At 38.7% G+C, this 18,026-nt stretch overlaps 1 protein-coding gene across 1 annotated transcript in view; it reads left to right on the top strand.

Annotated features, from left to right (window-relative positions):
* ATP10D (ATPase phospholipid transporting 10D (putative)) overlaps positions 1-18,026 on the top strand; it is a 110,591-nt gene that overhangs the window by 82,311 nt on the left and 10,254 nt on the right. The window contains exons 16-21 of the mRNA XM_025386350.1: positions 3,791-4,100; positions 6,649-6,725; positions 7,356-7,481; positions 10,960-11,160; positions 14,630-14,710; positions 16,197-16,301. Coding sequence (XP_025242135.1) covers positions 3,791-4,100; positions 6,649-6,725; positions 7,356-7,481; positions 10,960-11,160; positions 14,630-14,710; positions 16,197-16,301 — 900 coding nt within the window. The remainder of the gene's footprint in view (positions 1-3,790; positions 4,101-6,648; positions 6,726-7,355; positions 7,482-10,959; positions 11,161-14,629; positions 14,711-16,196; positions 16,302-18,026) is intronic.

The following is an 18,026-nucleotide window of genomic DNA, read 5'->3' as shown; positions in this document are numbered from 1 at the left end:
CCGGGTTCACGCCATTCTCCTGCCTCAGCTTCCAGAGTAACTGGGATTACAGGCTCCCAACACCATGCCCGGCTAATTTTTTCTGTATTTTTAGTAGAAATGAGGTTTCACCGTTTTAGCCAGGGTGGTCTCGATCTCCTGACCTCGCGATCCGCCTGCCTTAGCCTCCCAAAGTGCTGGGATTTACAGGCGTGAGCCACCGCGCCCAGCCTGGTTAGCATGTTTTTATAGTCAGGCCTCAACCAGCACCCAGCTAAATGGTACATTTTGAGAAAAGGGAAAAATAGAGTGGGTTCTTCTTTACGGTGGCCCAGTGACCCGTAACCACAACCAGCAGCCAACTCCCAGTAGCTGCAGGGGGCAGAACCAAAGAAGATGCTTAGTCATTTCAGTCACCAAAAAGAATGTAGCCTAGGTGGCTGGTAAGACTAGCGATCAAATGCTTGGCCTGCTGCTGACCGAGTATTCGGCCTTGGGGAGTTACCCTCCTATGCTGCTTTTTCTTTACTTGTAATGGGAGAGTAATGACTATTTAATAGGGTTTTTGTGAGCATTAAATGAAAAAATATAAATTGTTTAATGCGGTGCCTATGAGATGAGAGAGGTTCAGTAAGCATTAAAAAATAAAAATAGAGATTGTTGTGAATAGTAAAATCTTTAGGACTGTGAAATTCATTTATAATGCAATATATCCATGTAAAAAATTATACTTGTATCCTTAAATTTATATAAATAAAAAATTATTTATAAATACACAATTTTTCTTATGTTTAAAGGCATTTAAAACTATCAATTCAAGAAGTATTTACTGAGTATCTATAACTTTTTTGCTATCGATAGCTATTCCGCGTGGGAATTTTCCAAATAACTAAATAGACTACAACAAACATAATTAATTTAGTTTAATCACGACTCAAGATAAAAAGCCAGGCACATAGTATGGGCTCAGTCAGTAGTATTTAACTCCTTTCTTTCCCCCTCACACTCCTAGTCCCTCAGGAATCACTAAGAGTTTAAAAGGACTGGAAGATCATGGAGCCCAGTGTGTCACAGTGAAGGAATTGCTCCTGTAACATTCTAAATAGGCAACATGGCAGCCAGTAAAATGTCTGAAGTCACTTTTGTCGTGTCATCTTTACAAATTTCCATCAATGTTGTTCTTCAATTTACACATTAGATTATAAGTGTTGCCAGTTATAAATTACCTTTTACTCTCATAGAAGTTTTTTTCTTCATTTGTTTTAATATAGTCATATCCTGTTTGTAACTAGTTACTGCATTGGAATATACAAAGGCCTTTCAGGATTGGTCATTTAATTTTTTAAGTTTTTTTTTTGTAATTTCATTTAAACTTTTCTCCTCAGATTGGTAACTTTCTATCTTCATAATTTATATTAGAATCTACAAAAAGGCTTTCCATACCTGATCTCATTTGACAATTACAACAAATAGACATACAAAATAAATTATCTGTTTTATAACTTGAGACTCCAAATGCTTGTGATTTCTCTAAGTACATCTGATTACTAAACTTTAAATTTTCTGATTCCTATTTCAGTATATTTTCTAATTATATATCACATATTACATATATACAGTTGATTTTCCTTATTTGTAGAGCTATGGTTTATGTAGTTGCCTCGAGCTCTGAATTAGTAAACACTGACCACTGCTTTTAGAGGAGATACAAAGTTAGCTTACTCTAATTACAATATACTGTCAACAATCAATATGTGACCTTGTTTCTTCTGAAATGTACCTTATTTCATATGCATATTAATGATTCATTAACGTTAAATGCATTGCCAACAACACTGTAACATATACCCAAACAAAGCTTATCTAACATGGGTAAGTTCCCCCGATAAGACACATCACAGCCCTTTTTACTTGGAAACACTGCAGCACCATGATTGGAAGTCATTTTAAACAGCAAAATCACTGACAAAAAGTAGAAAGATGCAAAAAATATGCCACTAAATAGCCCATGAAAAGAAGACTTTGCTACAGTTTGAGAAGTGGCAAAAGAAGGCATCATGGTGTTCAGCTTCAGCTGGGAATGGGCATATCACGTGACTTAAATGTCACTCTTTGCATGTGACACTCAAATGTCACTCTGTGACATGTGACCACAAAAGCACCTTAAGTATTGTGAAATTACAGATAAATTTTATCACGCAGGTGAAATGACAAATGTGGACTCCACAGATAATGAAGATTAGCTGTGTGTGTGTATGTACTTCTGTTATTTTTATAATGAAAAAATAGTTAATTCGTAAAACCTAAACATATACTCAAATATATAGAAGAGTACAAAAACCTTTATAATCAATTTATAATCATAAAACTACAATTTAAAATTATATTTTGGAGAATATCCACACAGACTGTATTCTGTATACTGGAAGCATATTGATGCCACAAAGACCATATTTATATTGTTGTATGGTATTGCAGCTGTATTCTTTCAATTACAAATACCTTACACATAATCCGATGTTAATGTTTTCAATGACTGTGAGGCATGTTACTTTCTAAATGTGCCTTTTTAATTTAACCAAACTCCGGAAGGATTTTAAAAATAATTTTTACTATGATGTAATGAGCTGTATGAGCATATCTGATTCATCTCTGTATACTTTTCCTTAAGGGCTTTGGAGGGGTATGAGATCAAATTCATTCCTAAAATAGAGCCCTATGAACACTCCACAAGAGTGTTTATAGTTTTTGTGCTGTTTCGTACACACATATCCATATCTACTTCTTCCTTGCTTTTCTTATTTTGTTGTAGGTTGAGAAATGCTTGATGAAACAGCATTGAAAATCACAGCGAACAAGCTCTGAGTGACAGCTCTTTCACAAATCAACTATTTCAGACTTAGTGTATAAACTAAACTTAAATTCACTGCTCCTGGATTTGGAATCTATCTTAGTGGTCACTCGACACAAGAATTTCTGGATAAGCTTATTGTTCATCTTCTTGAGTAGAATTCATTCAATGAATGTTTACTGAGTACCTGATGTGGTCCTCTTTTAAGCCTCATGAAGGCTTCAAAAGTAAATTAAAAGTGATACCTGCCTTTAAGGAACTTCCTAACTAGTATGGAGTGAGGATGTATACAAATGAGATGTGATAAGTACCACCAAGAACATCCTGGCCAGCATGCAAGCGCCATGAGGGCAGGAATTTTCATGTTTGTTGGTGTAGGTCCAGCTCATGGAATGTTTTCTAATATATAGTTTCTCATTAAATACTTAGTGAGTGAATGAATACATTGAATCCAAAAGAAGATATAAACAATAATTACTATTTCAAATGTCTGCCATGTGTCACGCCTTACACTAGGAGTTTTGCATGTATTATTTTGCTTAAGCCTCACAACAACATTATGATGGAAATAATATTTGCATATTTTTAATGAGAAAGTTAAGGTTTAGAGAAGGTACATAGTTTGCCCAAGGTCAAGCAGCTGCTAATTGGCAGAATGAGACCAGAGGACTCTTGGGATTCACTGTTCAAGAAGGCAAATTGCACACATGAAGAAATTTCACAGCTATTTCTTTATAAGAAATGCAGTTGGGGGTGAGATGTTCCCCCTCCTTTTAACCCATCCCCACATACACACAAAACTCTCTGTGGAAGACTCATAAAATCTTTGAAAATAATCAGTTATTCATTATTTGAGGTTTTCCTGATTCAGCAATTGCTAAAAAATGACAATAAAAAAATGTAACTGGTTCTGGCACCCAGGGAGCCTGGAGGCTAACCACCTTTGCCTCTTGTTTCAAGGATGCCTGTGGGATGCTGATGAGCACAATTTTGAAAGAACTTCAGAAGAAAACTCAAGCCCTGCCAGAGCAAGTGTCATTAAGTGTAGATTTACATCAGCCTCCTGTCCCCCAGGACTCCGGGTTACGAGCTGGACTCATTATCACTGGGAAGACCCTGGAGTTTGCTCTGCAAGAAAGTCTACAAAAGCAGTTCCTGGAACTGACATCTTGGTGTCAAACTGTGGTCTGCTGCCGAGCCACACCGCTGCAGAAAAGTGAAGTGGTGAAATTGGTCCGCAGCCATCTCCAGGTGATGACCCTCGCCATTGGTGAGTGAGGATGAATCCAAGTCCTGCACTTCTTCCTTTCACACCACACCAGACACCGATCCTTCTGTCTCTTTCCTCTCCCAGTGCTCCTTCCATTTTCCTCCTCCCTTTCTCTCTACCACATTCACTCCTTCCCATCACCTGTTTGAGCACCTTCCTCTATCACCTATTTGAGCACCTTCTGTGAACCAGGTAGTAGGGATGTGACATGGTAAACAATAAAATAGTCCAGACTTCTTAGTTTAGTGTCAGACCCCCAAATCAACAAGCTTAAGCCGAGTAATAAACTGAATCACAGAACTGAAAAATTCATGTGTTCTACCTTCAGGAAAGCTAAATTCAAGGACATGACAATTCATTTATCCATTCCACAAATATTTATCAAGTGCCTTCTTTGTACCAGGCATTTTTCTAAGGAATGGAGATACAAGAGTATATAAAATTGACAAAGTACCTTTTTACAAGGAACTTACATCTAGTAGGAAGGCATACAGTAAAACAAAGCATAAATCTGTGAGGTATCAGATAGTGATAAGTACTATTGAAAAAATAAAGTGGACTAAGGAGATGTAGAGCACTGGAGATAGGCTGGGGCTGCTCTTTCAAGCACGATTTTCCAAGAAGGTCTCACTGCTAAGGTTGACTGGGAGCAGAGACATGAAGGAAATCATAAAGGGGCCATGGGAGACACGGGGAAGAACATTCCTGGAAGAGAAGGCAGCGAAAATGAAAGCCATGAGGGGAACCATGTTTGGTGTGTTTGAGGACAAAGCTGATTAAGCAAAGGGAGGAGTTTTGTGCAGGTTATTAAAGGTCAGAGAAGCGGCAGGGGGCCAGATCACACAGGGTCTTAGAGGACATTGTAAAATTAGGGAGCCATTGAAGGATTTTCAGCAGAAGTGGGACATGATTTGCCTTAAATTTAAAATGATCATGTTGGCTGTTCTGTCAGAGTAATTGTTGGACTGCAGAGACATACGAAATCAGTTTTGATAATTCAGCAAGAGATGATGGTGGCTTGGGCACAGCTGGGAGCAAAGGAAGGGTTGGGACGTGGTCAGATAATGGGCACGGTCTAAAAAAAGACCCAGTGACATTTGCTGGCATATTGGATATGTTATATGAGAGAAAGAGTTGTCAAAGGGAATGCCAAAGTTATGTCTAAGAACAGAAAGAACAGAGTTGCCATTTACTGAGATAGAGGCAGGGGAAATTTGGAATTGGGTCTTACTCATGTGAAGTTTGAAAAGGCCATTAAATGTCTAAGCAGTGATATTGGTGTGAAGCGAGAATAAAAGTCTGGAATTTAGGAGTAAGAAATTGGCTAGAGATGTAAATTTGAAAATCAGAAGTCTAGTGCATATCAGGCTGGGTACAGTGGCTCACGCCTGTAATCCCAGCACTTTGGGAAGCCGAGGTGGGTGGATCACTTGAGTTCAGGAGTTCAAGACCAGCCTGGCCAACATGGTGCAACCCCACCTCTACTACAAATACGAAACTTGACCAGGCATGGTGGTGGGAGCCTGTAATCCCAGCTACTAGGGAGGCTGAGGCAAAGAATGACTTGAACCCGGGAGGCAGAGGTTGCAGTGAGCTGAGATTGTGCCACTGCATTCCAGCCTGGGTGACAGAGCAAGATTCTGTCCCAAAAGAAAAGAAAGAAAAGAAAAAACAAGAGTCTAGTGGATATTAAAGCCTTGACACCAAAGAATGAGTATAACTGAAGAGAATTGTAGTATGAGATTAAGATCTCAGAGACTCCAGTGTTAAGCTGAAGACTTGGCATATCAGCGCTCTCTTTCAATGTCTGTTTTCCCTCTGGACTGCTTCCAGTCTCCGGTAACTTTCCCCCCAGGGTGGTGATGTAGCCACTAAAACTCCTGGGTTTCCATCATATCCTATTAACAGCTTGGGTGAAAAGATAGCATCACTTTTCAGATTGCTGCAGTAAAGTTTCAGGATTAGGGTGGAATTTTGTTCAGTTATCTTGTTGAATAAACAAATAAATGAATTATTCAAGCTTATGGATCCAGATGTTTCCGAAGCGAAAACTCCTGGATTTATAATTATATATAACATAATTAGAATTTATTACATTATAATTATATTTATATGGATTATATATAATACTTATAATTTATATCATACATTATATATAATATATAACAATTATTAGGCTGAGAGCAAGAAAAATTGAAATCCAGCAAAGTGAGCTGCGGGTGATAAGGACAGTGTTATCACGTGCATGGCTACAGGGAGAAGGGTGTATCTGGAGAATGGAAGGTAGCATGAGTGACATGAAAAGCAAGATCAGTCTGGGTAGGTGCCATAGCGTGAAGCAGTTTAAAGCAGTGTTGAGTTTGGAATTCTTCCTGATGGCAGTGGGATGACACTTCATTTCTGTTTAACTTACTTCCAGGAAACTTGGAGAAAGGGATGAACTTTGAAGGATTTATTTGTTCACTTGAGCTGCCCCTATCGATTTGCAACATTTACACCCTTTCTTTACTCCTCATATGTTTCTCTCCTTTTTTTCTGCCTCATGAAGGTGATGGTGCCAATGATGTTAGCATGATACAAGTGGCAGACATTGGAATAGGAGTCTCGGGTCAAGAAGGCATGCAGGTGAGTGGATATTGTGCACCCAAGTTCTGTGGCCTTGACCTGCCCATCCAAAGGCAGCATTCTCCACGGTAAATCCTCTGTGGCAGAGTGAGGCTGTGTGTGGCTAGCTGAGGAGTGAGAGACAGGAAGTTTACCTATCCATTCACTGATTTTTTTACTAGGTGAGTATTATGGCATTTCCTGGATAATTTTAGCTGTATTATTCACCTGTTAAAAATAGAGCTTACCTAAATCATAGGAATATATATTTTAGTCCTGCAATAGCTGCGTAAATTCTGACTCTGAAGAAGCTACTAAGGATTTGAATGAAGGACCTAAAGATCTTGAGGCAGGTGAGGGAGGAAAAAAAAGGGAAAGAAGAGGGTATGAGAGGAGAAGGAAGGAAGTGGGAGTGTCCTATTTGTGTGCACGTGTGTATATGTATATGTGGGTGTGTGTGTGGGATGGTATTTTAGGCACAAAATTCAGATAAAAGCTCGTAATCCAAAAAATGATTTTCATTCATGTATGGAACAAATGCTGTCAGAAGAAGATAGAATATGAGACTTAGAGTTTCCCAAGAATTGTGCTGTGTCTGTTCTAACATGTTTGATCATTCAGGATGGCATTCTCTCCCCATTGCATCTGCAGGCTGTGATGGCCAGTGACTTTGCCGTTTCTCAGTTCAAACATCTCAGCAAGCTCCTTCTTGTCCATGGACACTGGTGTTATACACGGCTTTCCAACATGATTCTCTATTTTTTCTATAAGAATGTGGTATGTAACCCCAGAGAATTTGTGCCTTTTCCCTTCATGCCTTCCAAGCCTGTTGCATCAGGAATGAAGAGGAAGTGTCCTATGCTAAAATCCCTTTCCTTATTGATGTATTGGGAACAGCCAGGACCAGTCTTGCTGTCTTATCAGAACTAAGCTGGGAATGTGCTGTGTTTCAGCTGCTGACAGCAAATTGCCAGGCTTGTCCATCTGCTAACATTTTCTACTCCCTGTGCATTTAAATTAAGTCCTGTCTGTTTCATTTAAAATCCAGTTTTTAACCTTCTGTAAAAAAAAGGCTGTGACAAGAAGAATTATGAAATGTTTAACGCTATCTGTCAGTAGAGAATGAAAAGGTTTGCATCCGTTTTACTGGAAATATCAAAAAATATCAGCTCTTCCATATTAATGCCCCATGTATTATAGTAAAGACACAGATACAGATGAAAACCTAGTATGTCTTAGCATGTAGCTGGCTGTTGCTCACAGATGTAAGCATTCTCTAGCCAACCTATAAAATGTATTTGTGCTCAGTAGTTATGTAACGATAAAGGAATTATATTTTGATTATTTAATTCCTAAAAGGGCAGAATTTGATTAGAAATCCAGGCCTCTAATCTTCAGCCTACTATTTAAATTTCATTTTCCTCTTTTTATAAAATCATATGTAATCAGATGTAAGTATCTTCTAAGAGGGGTAATTATGTAAATATCATGAATTTTAGGCCAAATTCACTCTTAGTTTTTAAAGTCCATATGTAGTATGTTAGTAGTAGACATGGGTTGATATCAATCTATTAAAATACCATTTTCAGGGGGAAAAAAGTCATTTTTAGGAGATCCCAAATGTGTAATTTAGAACTCTGTGTGCGTGAGTGTGTATGTCCATCAGTAGGAATATTTTTTTTTCCTGCAGCACAATACACTTTTCAGGAATCACTCAAGACTTTACTAATTAGAATTAGTGCAGTTAGTCAAAGTTTAGTAAAACTCAGATACTTTAGGAAAATATTTGAAATGTATGAAATCTCTGCCTGAGTATGTGCTTCTGGGGAAAACTGCAGCTTGTAATTTACAATTCCAGAACTTAGTGGCCAATGGCTTTTAAAGAGGAGCCCCTCTCCCAAGTTTTTATTTTAAATCTTTGCATTTGTTCACCTTCTCCCCAATTGTGGCAATATCCATTCACCTTCTCACCTCCTTTTAACTCCAGATTGAATCCAACAGTAAAGAAATACTAGTATTAGGAGGAGATGCTATACACTCTCGAAAGAGGGAGTGTTCATTAGTAGAGAGAATCAGGACCTCGGTGGTCTTCCTGCTCCATAATCCTTGAGTGGCCATTCATACTGATAATCTCCAGACTTAATTGATATCTGTTATTTACCTAGCTAAACAATGCATATTTTATATGCTATGCAAAGGGCTTGGACCAGAAGCCATTAGAGCAGCTTATCTTTCTGAGACCATGGTTCTCGGATGTTGGACAACCTTTGAGGTCCCAATGAAGACAGTGGATTCATTCCCCTAGAATAGTGTCCCAAACCACAAACCATACATTTTTAGAAACTGGGCATGATCCATGTCCGTAGACACTAGACTAAGAAAATCTATTCTGGCCAGGTACGTTGGTTCACGCCTGTGATCCCAGCACTTTGGGAGGCTGAGGCGGGTAGATCACGAGGTCAAGAGATCAGGAAATTGAAAATCTATTCTAGGGATTGTGGCCCTTGTCCTGAGGTTCTAGTGTATCTATGATGACAATATTTTTTTTTAATAAGACATTTTACAGATCATGACTACTTTCTTGTTTGTGTGTTTGATTTTTGAGACAGGATCTCATTCTGTCCCTCAGAGTGGAGTGCAGTGGCATGATCTCAGCTCACTGCAACCCCTGCCTCCCGAGTTCAAGCTATCCTCCAACCTCAGCCTCCTGAGAAGCTGGGACTAAAGGCATGCCACACCATACTTAGCTAATATCTGATTTTTTTTTTTTTGGTAGAGATAGGATTTCACCATGTTGGCCAGGATGGTCTCCAAGTGATCTGCCCGCCTTGGCCTCCCAGAGTGCTGGGATTACAGGCATAAGCCACTGCATCCGGCTGATGATGACCATTTTCTAACTTGATCTTAATACTAAGCCCTAAGGTAGTATAATTCTCATTTTACAGAGCAGGAAATAATAATTCAGGGAGGTTAGGGAAATGACCTAAAGGCAAAGAATCAACTGGAAGTATCCCCCAGCCTTGAAACAAAACTCCCTCTAAGTCCAGTATCCTTTCCTGTGGCCTGCCCTGCTTGAGAGCACAGAGCTTTTTATAGTGAACTTAGTTTATCTGAGACAAAATACTGCAGGAAACCATGTGGAATCCCTGTGCCTGGCCTCTAGGGTCACCAACTATCCTGGTTTCCCTGAGAGTGTTCCGGTTTTAGCACTGGGAATCCCAAAGCCTGGGAAATCCCTCAGTCCCAAGAAAACTGGGATGGTTGACCACTCTGCTGGCACCATTCCATTTCACCACTATGTATTTATCAACCCAGAAGGCAAGAAAATGGACGTTTGTGCTGTGTCTACTCCATGTCTGAGCCAGGCACTGGGCTAGACTCTCTTCATCTAGTGTTGAATCCTTCAATTTGAATACTGGTTCTACTACTTATTAGCCACATGGCTTTGGGCAAGTTTCTTAGTCTCTCTGTGCCTCAGTATCTTAGTTCAGGCTGCTGTAACAAAGTACCACAGACAGGTGGCTTGTAAACAACATTTCTTCCCCACCATTCTGGAGGCTGGAAATCCAGATGAGGGTACTAGAATGGTCAGGTTCTGGTGCGGGTTTTCTTCCGGATTGTAGATTTCTCATTATATCCTTACATAAAAAGAGATGAGATGATGAGAGCTCTGTGGGGTCTCTTTTATAAAGAAACTGATTCCATTCATGAGGCCTCCGATGTCATGGCCTAATCACCTCCCAAAGGTACCACCTCATAACATTGTCACAGTGGGGATAGTGCTCTGCGATCTCAAGCAGGGCAGCCCACAGGAAAGGACATTGGACTTAGATAGAGGGAGTTTTGTTTCAAGAGGATTTCATATACATTTTGGGAGGATACAAACATTCAGTTAATTACACTCAGTTTCCTGATCTGTAAAATGGGAACAACAATCTAATTCCCCAAGTTGTTATGATGATTAAATGAATTATTCACAAAGCACTTAGAACAGAGCTAGCACCACATAATAGGTGATGACCATTTCACACACAGGTGTGTGTGTGTGTGTGTCTGTGTGTGTGTGTACATACATGTGCACATTTTAATAAAATATTTACCAAAAAAAGCTGCAAGGTAAATTGTGGTCCTCTCTTATATAAGAAAACTGCAGAGAGGCTGAAGTCACCAAGCTCAAAATGGCAGCATTTGGAATGTGTAATCATAGCACCCATTACTGATTCTAAGATCTGAATGCCCTTCTTTGTGTCTCTAGGCCTATGTGAACCTCCTTTTCTGGTACCAGTTCTTTTGTGGATTTTCAGGAACATCTATGACTGATTACTGGGTTTTGATCTTCTTCAACCTCCTCTTCACATCTGCCCCTCCCGTCATTTACGGTGTTTTGGAGAAAGACGTGTCTGCAGAGACCCTCATGCAACTGCCTGAACTTTACAAAAGTGGTCAGAAATCAGAGGTAGGTGTTAAAGCAAGAGTGCTTGGATGGATCCATATCCATTGTAAAAGCCAGTGTGTTTTCTTAATTAGCCAAATATTGCAGTCCACTCAGAACTGTTTGAAATATCTGATTGTTTTGAAAGATCTCTACTCATGTGGCAGATATTAACTTACTTGCCCTTGAGGTAAATACAGATTAATCCATGAAGGGCCTTATGTACTTATAAGAAGAAATCTAAAGTTTGATCTTACAACCAATAATATCTAACATTTACTAAACCCCATTGCCATCTATTGTGCTAACTACTTAACATCGCCTGTCTGATTTATCTTCATGAAAACACATTGAGACAGAACCTAGTGTTGGTCCCATTCTAAGATGAAGAATCTGAACCTCGAAGGGGTTAAGTAATTTTTCAAGAAATCCCACCACTAAAATGTGGTTCGGTATATGTTAGAAAGAATAGGTTATGTTTACTCTCAGTTTAAATTCTGGTTCTGCAGTATGTGACGCTGGTAAATTTTTTAACTTGCCTGTGCTGCAGGTTCTTTATGGGAATGATGTGAGGATTAAGGAAGATAATACAGGTACAGTTTCCAGCCATAGTAAGCTCTCAATGTTGTCATTTTTACCCTCCGGAATTAACCAGACATTTGAGGAAATCCCAAATTTAAAATAATGCATTTATTTTCATCAGTCTAACTATTCTGACTTAAAATGCCTTTCTGGAATGGAGAGTCATTTAGTGTCCTTACACTACCTAGAACAACCGACAGAGAAATCACAGATTCAGCTTTCAGGAAAGAAGGGGTCCTTATAATCCTTTAATATCATCCAATCCATTCAGACCAAGGAACTACATGGGTTTTCCTAAAGGAGTCCAGTCTGACTTCAAGTTCAAGCCAGGATGCAAGAACATGTGATTGATGTCAGTGAAGCTTGTCCCACTCCCCAGGCATAATTGAAATTCCAAATCCATTGAGGAAAGGAGGGTTGAGGGAGATTTTCAATCAAAGTTTTTATAGCCCGTATTTTAAAAGCCCATTTGTATGGACTAAAGATTGTTATTGGTCCTTATCCTTGAGATAAATGAGATTATTGTTTCCTGTTGTTGAATCCTTTCACCAATCCTTTGTACACGTTGTTCTAGTTAACTGGCCAGTTATATAAAACATGATCATGGTAGGCAGATTTTCCCAGCATGTAGCTATTGATAAAAGGTAACTGATTTCATTGACTTCACCTTCTAAAATTTGTGCTTTCTTTGAACTTGGCCTCCAACAAAATTATGTTTTATGCTTGGATCGTTTTCCTGTGTTCAGTGTCATTAAATATTCTCTCCAGGGCTACAGAATCTCTCTCCTCTAAAGATGAGTCTGGAAGTCTGCAATCAGAAGCTTCCCTTCCACGAAGCCTCACCCCCATGTCTTGTCACCCACACAGTCTTTTTTTTTTTTTTTCCTGGCTTTGGCTTCATGTCCAGACTTTCCCCTTTCAGTTTCCAGTGGACCCCATGAGTTAATCCCTCCAGCCTCTCATTTATCTTAATCATGATCCTTCTCTCTTTACTTTGGTAAGTCCTATTCCTCATGTGACTGTGGAAAATTGTATTTCTTTCGTTTTACTCTAGGTTCTTTGAGCAACCTCTATTTCCCCAGATGCATGAAGTTATATTTTAACTTATCTCTAAGTGGTTCTCTCTTGTCCAGTGGCATTTTGCTTGCCCTTCTGTCTCTGGCACATTCTCTTCTACCATTGGATTGGGGTTCTGCTGAGATTGTATGGACATTTGGATAAAGAAAGGTAGGCAGAATATCCCTCATATCCAGTGAGGAAATAATAGAAGAAGATATAGAGAAAAGTGGACTGGAAGCAGTGAATCTTCATTGCTTTCATTTTCCAGAGGACGAAGGGATAAAAAGGGATAGATGTAAAAATTCCAAGTATATTATTTTAAAGAATGGAAGAACATATATGGAGAATTTGTATATTTATAAAGTTTTGTTCTTTAAGAGACAGTGTAACGTTTTCAAGGAAGCTTCAGCCTCTGCATTTGGAGGAAAACAAGACTGAGAACATGTTAGGAAAACACTAGCTCGGGGATGTGACACATGTTTTTCCAATTTTGTTCATGGCAGATATCACTAATAAATGATAGCACTCTTTCCTGCTGGATCTGAATGCAGCCTCAGAATCCTTCACACAGCCCCAGAATCCAACTTCAGAGTTGGCTCTTGTTTGAAAAGTCATTTTCAATCATTTGACTATTTTTTTTTCTTTTTTTTTTTTTTGTCTCTTATGTTTTCTTTTTTTTCTCTAAGATTTGTGTAGGAAGCAGTTTACTACATGAAAACTTGTATACGAATACTTTATTAACCTGATAAGTATTTGTTGGGCACCTGGTATGTACAAGACACTGTTTTAGTCACTTGAATAAAAGAGTCAGCGTTCTACTCTATGATGCTTGCATTCCACTGACAAAACTAGAAAATTTATTAAACAGATATAATTATTCCTGATGGTGATGAGATACTTCTCAGGTTTCCACGGTAGTAAGCACCTGAGTGGGCACAACTTTTAGACTGGCTTGGTGTGCCTGTATGAGGAAAAGGTATTTGAGCTAGGATACAAGTAATAAGGAACTGCTCATGTAGGAGGTCCAGGACAAGAATTCCTGGCAGAGAGAACAGCACAGGTAAATCCCTGAGGAAGGAATGGATCTGGCACATTTGAGGAAAAGAATGAAGGTCCATACTGCAGAATCAAAATGGCAAGAAGTAACCTGGAGAACTATTCAGTGAGCAAACCAGGTAGGACCTTATAGGTCATGAGAAGAAACTTAGATTGTGTTGGAAATGCAGTGGGAAGTCATTGGAGGGAGTGGAAGGAGTCAATTTGATTAATTAGAGAGATGACATAACCTGGTTTACATTTTTTTAAGTCCATTTCCAATTTGCCTTAAGAAATTGGAAAAAAGGGCAGCAAGCTGCCTTTTTTTTCTAAACGGGAAATGGGTTTAAGACCATCTGGCTGATTTGGGAAGATTGGATTGCGAAGAGGGGAGGAAGCAAAGAGGGTGGTTAGATGGCTATCCAGCCATTCAGAGACAGTTGATAGTGAATTGGAATGAAAGGAGTAATTTAGAGAAAGAGGAATGGATAGAGTTGGAGAAGTTTTGGAACAGTACTTTCTGATCAGTAGGAAAGGAGAAGTTAGTACTACTGGCTGTATTTCAGCTAGATTTAAAATTTATCCTGTAATAAAGGCAACATGAGTTGAATAAACATTCCTTCGAGGATTTTTTTCATCATGTTTACTTGTGAACCCATCACATTCAGTTACCCTTATCTTTACCTCTGTTGAAAAACACCACCTGAAGAAATGAAGCTTTCTCTCAGAGAAATAAATGTAAGTACTGGCTTGTGTTGTTTCTTTTCTTGGACCCTTGTTAATCTTACTCCCTCCCCGTTATCTGCTTCATTTCTAGGCATACTTACCCCATACCTTCTGGATCACCTTATTGGATGCTTTTTATCAAAGCCTGGTCTGCTTCTTTGTGCCTTATTTTGTGAGTCTTTGTTCACTCAGTATATTTGTTATTAATGAATCAATGATGCTTCTTTGTACTATGCCACCAATATCAGCATAAAGGAGGGCAGATTGCTCATATAATCAAGTTGATTATAAACTGACTAAAGTATAATCTTCCCAAAAATATATGTTAGGTAATGGATTAAATTTAGATAGACATACCTAGTTTGAGTCCTCTTAGGCTTCTTGTTAACCCTGTACTGCTTAAAAATTTTTATCAATGACTTGAACAAAATTGGATGTCTGGCTATATAATTAGATTAGTCAAAAATCAGACAGGCTGGGTACAGTGGCTCACACCTGTAATCTCAGCATTTTGGGAGGCCAAGGCAGGTGGATTGCTTGAGTTGAGGAGTTTGAAACCATCCTGTGCAACGCAGTGAGGCCACCGTCTCTACAAAAAATTTAAAAATTAGGTGAGTGTAGTGGTGTGGACCTGTGGCCCCAGCTATTTGGGAGGCTGAGGTTGGAGGATCGCTTGAGCCCAGGAGGTCTAGGCTGCAGTGAACTCAGTGAACTGTGATCGTGCCACTGCACTCCAGCCTAGATAACAGACTGAGACCCTGTCTAAAAAAAATCAGAGAGGAAATGCCAGAATATGACAGCTTTTATTAGTGAGTGCTGGGCTAATTCTACTTGAATGATATTCAGAGCATTAAATTTAAGATTCTATAAGTAGTGTCTCTAAAACTATAAAATCTGTTTTACAGGTAAAGAATGGAAGAAATGTAACAAAGCAAAGAATGTATAAACTTTAATTTTAAAAAATTTAGGCTAACACCAAGCACAAAGCAGCATTGTATAGCTGCTCATCCACATATACCCCTCTCCTAAAGAAAACACCTCTATCATGGGTGATGTTAATAGAAGCACAGTGTTAAGAATGAAAAAGATTATCATTTCTAAATTAACAATTTTTATTCTTTATTCAAATAAAATCATTTGAATTAGCCTTGCTAGAGTTTTCTGGCTATACTGCACTTCAGGAGAAATATAAACAAGGCAGTCTGAAGTATATTCAGAAGAGAATGAAGATGATGGTGAAACATGAGAAAATTGTGTCATTAGAGGAATAGTTTAAGGACTTGAAGACATATAGGAAAGGAGGGTATATTTTCCTCGGAAAGATAGTCATAATAGCTGCCTCAAAGATTTGTAGCTCTGTTAAATAGAACAAATTTCTCTATACCTTAAAAAGCTAGCAGTGTAGTAAAAGGTTCCAGGAGGATCAATTATAATTCAGAATAAAGAGGAATTCCAGTTGAAAAAAATTGAAGATTAGATGCCCTGTCTGGGAGAGAGTCAGTCTCTTACTTGTGAAAATGTTCAAGTTTATTTCAAATGGCCAGTTCATAGGGACCTTGTAGAAGGGACTCAAGCCTTGGTTGAATTGTAGATAAAGTGATGTTACCCACACCAAGTTGCACAACTATCCAGGATCATCTAATGTCCTCTCTTTCTAGACCTACCAGGGCTCAGATATTGACATCTTTGCATTTGGAAACCCCCTGAACACAGCTGCTCTGTTCATCATTCTCCTCCATCTGATCATTGAAAGCAAGAGTTTGGTGAGTGGTTTTCTCGCCTCTGAAGTAGCCTAAAATCTTTTATGCTTGGGGATATGTCTTCTATTAGCAGTGACCCTGAAGATAAGTGGTAATGAGAAGAGTAATGAATCTATGGGAGAAGGGTGATCACAGCTACTCTGGGTGATCACTGAATGCCATTATGCCGAGATTGATGTGTAGCTGGGGAAAGTGGAAAACACCTGCCTTGCTCCCTTTGGTAGTATCAGTGGTGGAGGGTTCATGGAGATGTGAGACAGACTGGAGGGATACTTAACCTTCATTCTTCAAGACCAAGCTGATTACTTTCAGTGAAAATGGAAAAAAGGTGTTGTATCATAATCCTGGTACAGTGACTTTAGGGATGATTTTATGCCTTCCTCATAATAAAAAAAAAAAAAATCTTTTTTTGGCTCCCCTTTGGGTAAAACCCTTCAGTGGTTTCCCATTGTACTTGGAATAAAATATGAAAGCCCTAAGATGGTGCGGTGATGCTGTACTTCTCTCTCCAACCTCATTTCCACATATTCATGGGCTGGAACCATCTTATCCCTCTTTCAGTTTCTTCAATACATTGAACTGATTACCACGTCAGGATCTTGGCACTTAATTTATCTTTTAATGGAGGTAATTTTCATTCCCTCTTGCATCCCTGCACTTTACCCAACTTAAATGTGATTTAGATTTCATCAAAAATATAATTTCCCCCATAGCCTTTCCCTAACCACCCATTCTCTGATACCATTCTCTTTCTTTTACTCATAACTCTAATCATAATGTATAATTATTTATTTAATTATGTGATTATCTGAGGCCAAGTGGAGTAACTCACACCTGCAATTCCAGAGCTTTGGGAGGCTGAGGAGGGAGGATCACATGAAGCTAAGAATTCAAGACCAGCCTAGGCAACATAGTGAGACCCTGTCTCCATAAAAAATAACAAAACTAACTGTGTGTCATGGCACATGCCAGCAGTCTTAGCTACTTGGGAGACTGAGGAGGAGGCTCACTTGAGCCCAACAGTGAGCTCTGCAGTAAGCTATGATCATGCCACTGCACTCCAGCTTGGGAAACAGAGAGAAACCCTGTCTCTAAAAAAAAAAAAAAAAAAAAAAAATGTGATTACCTTATTCATGTTTATCTTCCACATTAGACTATGCTCTCTGTGAGGGCAGGGTTCATACCTATTTTGTTCACCACTGCATACAGTGTTAAGGACAAGACTGGCACACAGCAGGTGCTCAAAAAATATTTGAATGGATAAATAAATGATTAAATATTCAGTTTTGGGGTTATGTTTACCATCCTGATAATATATGAATTTTAAATAGGAAATAGCTGAATAAGGTTATAGTTTAAAATATATGCAGTTATATTACAAAATTATTTATAACAATTTCTAAAGTAGGGCTGATTATTTTGGACATTATTTGCTTTGCTTATAATCTATAACAAAATCTTACAAGCTAAAATGTAGTAAAAGGTTAATATCTGCAAATACCAGATGGGTAGAGTAAAGGAAATTCTAGAACTGAAATATTTGGGATTGTTTTTATACCTATTCAATTTTTAAGCCATTGCATTGGTACTTTTGGTGGCCACCTGAGAAAATGCCAAAGGTTCTGACATTTATTAGTGTTCCAGAGGATTTAACACATAAAGTGTATCAGTTTGGATTCACTGATTATGAGCAACATCATCTGAATAACCTGAGCAAATAGAAAAATT

Source organism: Theropithecus gelada, chromosome 5 (genome assembly GCF_003255815.1).
Source record: "Theropithecus gelada isolate Dixy chromosome 5, Tgel_1.0, whole genome shotgun sequence".
Classification (NCBI taxonomy): Eukaryota; Metazoa; Chordata; class Mammalia; order Primates; family Cercopithecidae; genus Theropithecus; species Theropithecus gelada.
Note: the sequence above shows the minus strand (reverse complement) of the source record. Positions and strands in the feature narration are given on the sequence as shown.